General features: G+C 29.7%; 1 protein-coding gene across 1 annotated transcript; it reads left to right on the top strand.

Annotated features, from left to right (window-relative positions):
- The first annotated feature begins 1,246 nt into the window (after positions 1-1,246).
- LOC126680974 (Golgi SNAP receptor complex member 1-1) lies at positions 1,247-5,707 on the top strand. The gene is made up of 5 exons (XM_050376301.1): positions 1,247-1,589; positions 2,552-2,791; positions 3,566-3,733; positions 4,870-4,983; positions 5,294-5,707. The coding sequence occupies exons 1-5, from the start codon at positions 1,548-1,550 to the stop codon at positions 5,405-5,407; spliced, it is 678 nt and encodes a 225-aa protein (XP_050232258.1). The 5' UTR covers positions 1,247-1,547; the 3' UTR covers positions 5,408-5,707.
- The last annotated feature ends 4,994 nt before the right edge of the window (positions 5,708-10,701 follow it).

Below are 10,701 nucleotides of genomic sequence, written 5' to 3' on the forward strand. Positions count from 1 at the left end.
ATAAAAATAATTAGGCTAAACTCATCAAAAAGTCCATGTACTATTAATTTTAATTTATTTTTCTTTTATCAGACTTTTTTAATTTAAAAACTCTTTATATTCTTATTTTTTTATATCTACGAGTAAGTTGAAGTGTGAAATAAACATGCATGCTAATCTTCAAAAAAATTGTGGTTACAATTATCTTCAAATTGGAGGCGTTTGATGTCATTCTCCGGTTTCCATTGCAAAATGACTCATGAGTATGTGCAAAGACTTTTCGATGAATTCAACAATATAAATATATCAATACTTTAAAGATCAAATTCAATCAATTTTAATTGGTTTGAATAAGAAATCATTACGGTCTTTAAACTTATAACTCAAGGTCAAATAACTCATTTTTAGTCATTTTGGTTAATTAAAGACAATATTTTCTATTTTTATATCAATAAAGAACAATATTCTTTATTTTGTTAGGTCAATTGAGGACATAATTATGTCATTTCGATCTTTGGTTATTTTATAATTTTATTTTGGCCTAATGCCTTAAAAAACTCCGACCTTTTAGCCCCTTTTCAATCCTACCCTGACGTTGAAAATTTGTCAATTTTACCCTATTTTGTATTTTTGCGTTTCAATTGCACCCTGAAATATTAAATTAACGTCTTTTTCATTTGGAAATTTTTTAAAAACATCCTCTATGTCTTGGCATATATTAATTGTATGTTTTTAAAATTTATTTAAATTTAGTTAAATTAATTAAGAATTTAAATTAGTGATAATTTGATTATGGTTTCTAGTTAGTTTTTTTAAAATAAAGGATTTATTTGTACTTTTTTAAATAAAAAAGAATTTAATTTCATCTTTAAACTTAGTTAATTGAATGATTTCATCATTTAAGTAAAAAAATTAATAAAAATTAAAAAATTGGGGTACAATTGAAAACGGAAAATTAAAAAGTGGGTAAAATTGACAACTTTTCAACGTCGGGGTGGAATTGAAAAAAAGTTTAAAGGTGAGGGGTTTTTGAGTGGTTAGGCTTTTTATTTTTAATAGATTTAATATAAAATATTATCCTTTGATCAAAATAGGCAAAAGTGAGGTAATCAACTTTGAATTATAAATTAAGAGACCGAATTAACCATTTGTTTATAATTTTTTTAATATAATAATTTCTTTTAATAAAGACATAAAAATAATTAAAAAAACATTTCAATAAAAATGGCTGATGAATTTACCAATTGAATTGAATTGAATTAGGGATTACGCAAACTCAACATAATTAAAAATCAAAACAAACTGCGGTTGAAACTTGACGCTGGGAGAAGACGATTACCTGTCTCCCTCCATAAACAAACTACCAGTTTCTCTCTCTTTTTACTTTTTTTTTTTGGTTTCAATTCATCATATCGATTTAGATCTTACACACACCAAACTCAAAACCCTAATTTAATTCTCTTTATTCATAATTACAATTTCTCAAACTCTGTTATTTATTTCTATACCTGACACAACAAAATCAAAATTCCGTACTCTTCAAAGGCGAGGAGAAGAAGGATTTAATAATGGAAGTTCCTACTAGCTCCTGGGACGCTTTACGCAAACAGGTTCCGTTTAATTTAATTTAATTTATGTTATCATTCAATTTAGAATCATAACTAAATTTAGATTGATTTTGAGTTAGAATTAGTTTGCATGAATTAGTTAAGTGTTTAATAATAATTGTTTTGTTTAGGAGGATTATGACCTTCTTGTTTAGAGTTCAATTCGAACATATTGTCATTCATCAGCTGAATGATACATGTCCATGTCCTTAAGAACATTTGTTTGTTGCTTTTGAGCATATGCTTAATTTCTATCTGAATGGTGACAACAGAATGATGATTTTGTTGTGTGATTTTATTACTCGGACAACTAATTATGCCTCGTGTAATGTGATTACACGTCTGCTTGAACCATCCATCCAATTTCCGCTGACTGATTTCTACCACCTAGCACGAGATTTCGCAGGAGAGAGAGATATCCCATTCCTTGTTTAATTGTATTGAGTTTGTGCAGATCTGCTTATACTGATTGCTTGCTTCAACTTCATGTCGAAATTTAATATACTTGTGAGATGCTTTATTATCATTGAAGGGGATTTGCTTTTGGGCCCCTGAAAAAAATATTGGGCACATTGTAGTGCATTTAAAGATTTTAATTTATAGATTTCTAAATTATTCTTCTCAGTGAAGATATGTTAATTATCAAATATATTTTCACCGAATCAAGCTTTGTTTCCTCACTTATCTTTGACTCACCAAAGTAAGAGTTAGAGAAGTAACCCCCCATATGTGGCAACATGACATCCACATACCTTGTTAAAATAATGTAGAAAGTTAATTCTTTGTTACCTCTTGCAATTTGGAGTGTGCACTATTACTTTGCAAATAGACTTAGCTCTTTTTTAGGAGAAGCATAACTGTTGCTGTCTGTTGGCCTGCTGCAACACACCCTTACTCTTTCCGGAAAATACTTATTCTGGATTAGTTTTTTGTAAGTAATTGCTGACACTGTTATTGCATTGCAGGCAAGAAAACTTGAAGCTCAGTTGGATGAGCAAATGAGTTTGTATCGTAAACTGGTATCTGCAAAGGGCTCTACTAAAGTTGATGCTACTGAGAATGATCTTGAATCAGGGATAGATCGATTTTTAAAGCAGCTTCAACAAGTAAATTCACAGATGCAAGCTTGGGTGTCATCTGGCGGTTCAGAAATGGTTTCTCATACCTTGACTCGACATCAAGAAATTTTTCAAGATCTCAGTCAGGTAGTTTTACCTTATTGTGTATGTGACTTGTTGTAAGGCATGTAATATCTGGTGCCTGGTACTGCTTTGACTTGCTTTAGTTGGGTGTGGACATGCGCGTGTTCTTGCTTATATGCTTAAGATCTCTTGTCTACTTAGAAAACATCGAGGTTTTTTATGTTTCTTTTTGCTCCTCTGTTTAGACAGTAAAAACAAAAAGAGACCAGTTTATTTTCCAAGTGAATCTCTGTTTTTTTTCTTTTGTGTTTTGAGTTAAAGTGATTCGATAAAAGGCATAAAAAAAAAAAAAAGAAAGGAGCAGTTTTTTGAAACCTATTAATTATCTCTTGTGCAAATTCTTGAACTTTACTGGTTTTCCCTTGAAATGATGATCAAAAGCTGAGATGTTTGATGTTGGATGGGTGTGTTTTCAATCCATTCTGATGTATACAGTGTTGATTGAAAAAGATGCTTCTCAGTTTTTATTGTGGATTATGTGATCTTATTATGATTTTGCTGCCAAGTTTGAGATTTGGTCATCTTTGATTGAATTAAAGTTGTTAACTTAGCATTTGGAAATAATATGCTCATATTCGTAGGATTTTAGAAGTAATTTATGATATCAGTCTTTTCTAGCGACCTTAACTGTGGAAGGGAGACGAATGACTTCATTTTTGTTAGGATTTTGGCAGGATAGTCTCATGATATGAACTTGCTAAAGATTTTCTTTGCAGTGCAATAGTTCATCTCGTCCACAGGCTCACTTACTTGGTATTACATGTGATCAAAGTGCAGGAGTTTCATCGTCTTCGTTCTAGCCTAAGAGCCAAGCAAGAACATGCTTCACTTCTTGAGGATTTTAGGGAGTTTGATCGGACAAGGTTAGACTTGGAAGATGGTGGTGGTTCCGCAGAGCAAGCTCTTCTCAAAGAGCATGCATCCATCAACAGAAATACAGGACAGGTATAAATACAAAGTGCTAAATGGCTCCTTTTACTGTAGTATATTGTATGTGTTTTTGTGTGGAGCATGAGCTTGCTTGTAGGTTCACCTTCATATCTCTTATTTATCAGTTTTTTTTTTTGGTTTCCAGTTCCATCATCAGATCATTGGATACATTAAATCTTTATGCTTGTATGAAGTTCTTAAAAATTAAGACATTCTCTCAAAAAATAAAAATAAAAAAATTAAGACATTGTGGGTCCTCTTTCCGTAAGGCCTGTTAAAACCTTGCATAAATGTCCTGTTGCACAAGTTTACAACTATATAGTAGTGCCAGTGTTGCATAAATATGTTGTTGCATTAAGTTGAAGAACCGAGTCTCTCTTCCAGTGAATGGCTTTCTATGTAGAAGAGAGAGATAAAGTATCTTCAGGTGGGTCTGCATGAGCATTCTCTCCATGGTGTATGGATTGGAGAAATTTTCAAGTTTTCATAATTCATACTGTGTTGCTTTATTTGAGGCATATAAACTGATAGGTGTATCATTGATGTTATGTTAGAAGCTAATTTGTCACTTTAATCTATAAAAAGTAGTGAGTTTGAAGGTAGCACTATCATGTATAAAATAACAAATTAATTGCATTCACACATTTGAACTTTGAAGTTCCCTATTGAAGTTATTGTCAATGTTGAATAGGTATTTTATGTGACATGGGTTCCACTTGTTAGCTTTGGGATGAACATTCGTGGGTGGATTCCTCATTGTTAATAACAGTGAGCCATAAATTTTTGTGCACCGTATTTATAGTGTAGCATTTTCATCTAGAGAAAAAGCTGCTGGAACTGTCACATCCCTAATTTTCTTCAATGCATATTAGAATTTTGTTTTTTTTATTCTTGCATGCTGCAGTCCCTAAAACTGACCATGAACCATCATGAGTTTGTTTTGCTACTTCTGTGTGATGTACTCATTGCTCAATAACACGTGGTAGCCATTTGGTTTATTTCCATGCTATAAACACGTTACATATTGTATGCGTTACGTTGTGGATCATGATAAATTTCCCAAATCTGACTCATAAAGAATCTTAAACAGACACATTAAGGTTTTTGTCGGTTTTTAATTGACATTCTTTGTTTGTGGTCTGCTGCTGCAGATGGATACTGTGATTTCACAAGCTCAAGCTACTCTTGGTGCACTTGTTCTACAACGTTCAACTTTCGGAGGAATCAATTTAAAGCTCGGCAATGTTAGCAGCCGCCTGCCTTCGGTAAAGATTCTTTGTTAAGTTTATTATTACTGTCTTAAACATTTATCCATTTCTAAACTGCGAATTAGATCTTATTAGTGGCTTGATCATCAAGATGGAATATTCCTTTATGCTCTCTTTAGTAGAGCTGTTTAAAACGAGTTTTACATGCATGGAGATTAGTTGATTAAACCCAAAAATAAAAATAAAAAATTTCCACCAGAGATTATACAATGGACATGAAAATGAACTAAATTTTGGAATGCTACGACAAACTAGAAGGTTTTACTGTATGCGCTTTTTGATGTGCAACTTTGACATAATGGTGCAGGTAAATCAAATACTCGGTGCCATAAAGAGGAAAAAGTCGATGGATACCATAATACTTTCCCTGGTTGCTTCAGTATGCACGTTTCTTATCTTTATTTATTGGTTGACCAAGTAAGGATGTCATGTTATGGGTTCCGGGAAGGTGCTTGTGGCGACACAACCCTGTCCGCTGATTTTGATGTATGCTTAAAAAGAACTGCGGCTTTGTTGTGTCTATGGTGCACTTGTTGGTAGATAATACACTGTATTTTTCATATACATAAAAGTAGAGGTCAACTCAAAATTGTAGTCGAGATGATCAATAGGAGAGTGAAACTGAGATATTGTGGGATTACACTTGCATTCTGTACATGGCCTTGGATTAACTAGGGCTGTCAAATAAGCTTGTGATTATATAGTCTTTGATTTTTATGAACTGTGCATATTGGTCACATGTTGCAACAGCAATTTAATTTGCGTTGGGATGGTATGGCCTGATAGTCATTGTCAAGAACAATTTAATTTGCGTCGACTGTTTCAATCTGAACTTTTCTTTTAAAATTGTTGGCATGACTGACCCTAAAAATCTGACTTTATTTTTAGAGAAATAAAGATTTTAAGTGTAGAGAGAAAGCAATAAATTCTCTTCTATTTGATGATCATATTTAAATAAACCTTTTTGGAAAAGATTAGTTTTGAGTGTGAGGAATCATGCCAGCATTGCCAAGAAACACAGAAGATCTATTGCATTCATACCCAATCCATTGCAATCTTTTATTTTGTTCTTCTTTATAGGCACTATGATTGATTCTTAACAAGAAAGTCATTATGTTTATTTTATTGATTAGGTCATTATAAATCATATTTATTGGTCTTGCCTTGAAAAACCAAAAGTAAATTAGATGCAATTGGTACACAATGAACTATGATATGTTCTTTGAGAATTTTGAAGTGGCGATTATTTGATTTTTTTTATATCATTAAAATGGTAAGAATACGTCCCACCCATCCATTAAAAAAGAAGACTTAATTAATAAGATTATAAATTTTAGCGTACTTTTCGATTGTAATATTGATTTTTAGTATTAATAATCTTAAAATCAACTCTCCTGGCAAATCAAAAAATTTATTGAATTATTTATATATTTTTATTGATATAGGTGGATGCTAAAATTTACACTTATTGAACAAAGTGATTTGTATTTTTACATTTATTTGCCTTCATCTAGAAATACTATCTTCATCTTAAATTGGTACGAAGTATTTTCACTTTTCTTATTCTAAATTATTGGCCTGTTACTTAAAATATTAATTGTTAACTTATAGTAGAATGTATTAGAAAAGAGTTTAAAAGATAAAAAGAGTTTAAAGGATAAAAAGATTATTTCTATATAAATTTATTTTATCTAAATAATTAAAAAAATTAATATTTGTATTTATCATAAACTCTTTATCAATTTGGCATGGAGGGAGTCACATTTCAAAAAACTCTACAATTATAAATGGGAAAACGTACAAAAATGACCCTGATATATAACCCGTGTCTCATGTTAGCACCTCATTTATTTTAGATCTCAAAAATGACCTAACGTCTTGAAAAGATATCAAAAATGACCCTTCCATTAACATTTCGTTTAATGCGACATTTCTGTTTAACGTCGATCATTTTTTGTGTTTTTTTGATACTTTTCATAATGTTAGGGTTATATTTGAGATTCGAAATACATGAGATGCCAACAAGAGACACAGTGTATACATGAAGGTCATTTTTGAACCTTTTTCGATTATAAGTTTTAGAAAAAAAAAATGTTCTGTATAATATTTTAGACAAAAATAGATGTTATCTATGTTAATTTTTTGGGGGGTTCCCCTAAATATGATCCCACCACCAAAATAAGAGAGTAAAGGATGAAGTTGATTGTAACACATTAAAGTGGAGAGAGGTTGTCATGTTTCAAGCAGCAATTGATAACCTTTGCTATTATACAAAAAAGTTGATGACTTTCTCTTCAAACTACTTCCAAAAAATAGAGCACTGATTTATAAAAAGATAGACATAAAAATCAAATTTGAGATTCTTGGGGTCCAAATTGATTAGACAAAAACAAAGCCAAACCCAACATTAAAAGAATCATGTGTGTTTCTCTATTTGCTATACACACAAAAAAACTATTGAATTAAAAATCAAAGTGCACTTCTACCCAATTCCAATCCCTTTCCTCTTCGTATCCATCAACTACTTTTATCTAAACTAGTTAAATAAAAATAAAAATATATATGTATTTTACTTATAATTATTAATTGAATAAAAAGTGAATATGGTCTTTAAACTTGTCAAGATCAAATAAGTCCAACTTTAATTTTTTTGAGTCAATTAGGTATTCAATTTTTTTTAGGTCATTAGCTCCTCAAACTCTTTTAATTTAGGTCAAATAACTCCTTCAAATGCGTGATTTATTTGACCCTCGAAACATAAATTTGAAGATGTAATTGACTGATAAAATGAAAACTGACTTGATCCGAAAACACAAATTTAAAAACCTAATTGACAAAAAAAATGTACTTGATCTCGAAATACAAGTTTGAAGACCGCATTGATCCTTTCTTTATTTTTAATTAAATTAAGCGAATGACATTTAACAGCATGATTTAATCTAAACAATGAGATACTTGCTAAATATTTATAGATCAATTATAAAATAAAATTGCACGGATTATCTAATGGATAATGTGTACAAATTTGATGCAGGTCTAAATTGCTCTCTCAATATGTATAATTATTTTTTGAAAAAATAAACATATTCTACAAAACAGTCAAAAATACTATTTTTGAAAGTGCTTCTAGACATCAAATATGTTATCCGATCTAACATGTGACTCACAACATAATATAAATTTGTTTTTCAATTAAACTTTAAAAATATGGATCAACGAAAAATTTCAACATGCAAGTTAAAAAACAACTCTAAACCTCTCAATATGTATAGTTGGTTATTAGCTTTGTATTTCTTTCCTTTTTATTTTAATGGTTATTGTCATAAAAATTCACCAACTTTACATGTTTTCTCATTTTAATCACGCAGTTTAAATTTTCTCATTTTCATACACGAACTACCACTTTTTCTTAAATTCATGCATGGTGCTGACGTGTCACGGCTCTATTGGTGTAATTTGCTGAGGTGGAGGTCATTTTACACCAATAAATGAGTGCCACCTCAACACCGTGTATGAATTTGAGAAAAAGTGGTAGTTCGTGTATGAAAATGAGAAAATTTAAACTGCGTGATTAAAATGAGAAAACGTGTAAAGTTCGTGATTTTTTTTAACATTAAACCTTTTTTTAAACTAGTTTTACATAAATCTCAAATAATTCATATTTCTCAATGATTTAAAGAATTTACTTTTTGTTGAAATCATCAACTTTAAAGCAACATGATAAAATTAAATTTTTATATAAAAATTATGGATTTATTTTATTTATATATCACGGAATTACACCTAAGGGTATTTGTTATTGTGTTTTTTTTAATTAAATAAAAGTAATTAACAAGTGAACCCATCAACAACGTAGTCATCAAGTTAAACATTAGAATGGCATTCAAAAATTGTAGGCAGAAAGTGATGGAAGTTAAGTAAACTTAATTCACTTCCCATATGCAATCAAGCCCTAAAGGAGGCAAAACAAAGTTAATTAGTTCTACTAATGAAAAATTCTTAGGTAGACTCGGTCTACCACATCATCCGTAGATCAAACCTATCACATTATGACACGTCATTAAAATGATGGCAATCTTGTAATATTACTATTCAAAGGTGTAAATAAGTAAAAAACGAATTTACAAGATTGCCATCATTTTAATGACGCGTCATAATGTGATAGGTTAGTCTATGGATGACGTGGTAGACCGAGTCTACGTAAGAATTTCTCTCTACTAATTATTTAATCGCTTATTCATGTAACAGTGACTGTCTATTAATTATACTTCATTACCTCAAGTAAGGACAAATTAGTGTTGCTTAATTAATAATCACATCAAAATGGAGAAACATTATTACTATTTTTTTTATCTCCAAGTCATTTTCCCCATTTCGGTGTGCATATATAATCAAATATAATGTTGGATGCTTAAACAATTAATTAATTTGGATATATTATTATAAACTAATATGAGAAGTTAATGAGTTATATCATCATTTTTTATTTCATTGACCATGATATTTTTCATAGTCATTACATGGATCCTACTCATCATGATACCCCAAATTTAGGGAATTAGTATAAAAAAAAGTCCCACTTAATCGAGTATAATAATGAAAAGAATAAAAATGTCATTTCATTTGTCTTTTTCTCATGAAAATAATTAGGCTTCTATGCTATATCGATTCATTTATTTAAGTCAGAATCACTTATACAAATGTTGGTCGGAGCTTAATTTTTAATTTATATATCCATGTAGCAAACATTAAAGATGAAGAGTCTAATTATGATAAATTTATCCATAATTTAAAAAAAATCAAAAAATAAGAAATTATCATCAAATTTTGTCAGTTTTTGTTATATTATTATCAAGTTTTACAAATTTATGTTATTCTTTTTGAAAAATTATAATTTCTATTACAAATATAAATTAATTTATTATAAAATAATTTAAAATATTGAAATATATCTTACTTTTATAGATTAAATCATTGATCTTATTGTTTGCTACTTGTATATAATTGATTCAAAAATAAAAGTAAGGAACCAAGCTATCAATTTTTTTAATTAGGTTATATTTGTATTTTCATTATAGTTAAAGATATATCAATTCATTTTGTCATAAAATTATTACTAGATCATCATTCATATTAATCTAAATTGAAAAATTAAATCATTTTAACACAACTAAAAAAACTGGTTTTAGTGACGGAAATTTATAATGAAAATAGTCCGTCACAAATTTGTGACAGTTTAGATGAAAAATCTGTGACGGATTTGTGACGAAAAATCCATCACTAAATTTTTATGACTTGAAAAATCGTCATAAATTTGTGATGGAATCACAAATCGGTTGCAAATTTGTGATGGTGCAAATCCTTCACAAATCTGTGACAGACGCTTCTGTCATAAATTTTTGTGACAGAAAATATTTGTCACAAAATTTGTCCATTTCCACAAATCCATTAAAAAATTATTATTCTAGTGCTCGACAGAATTGAACACTTTTTTTAATTTCAAACAGAATTATTTTCTATATTTTACGTTCTTGTTATATTTAATCATTTAATCTAGACTTTATTATAGTGTAGCATGGAACTTCAACCAAAGATACACCTAATAAATAGCTAGTATTATATTAAACTTAAGTATACAGTTAACTTTAAGTATGGAATTTATATGAAGATAATAATTTTATTAGATTTCTTATATTTTCTGTGTATAAAGGTGCT

The sequence above is a fragment of the Mercurialis annua genome, linkage group LG5, assembly GCF_937616625.2.
Source record: "Mercurialis annua linkage group LG5, ddMerAnnu1.2, whole genome shotgun sequence".
Lineage (NCBI taxonomy): Eukaryota > Viridiplantae > Streptophyta > Magnoliopsida > Malpighiales > Euphorbiaceae > Mercurialis > Mercurialis annua.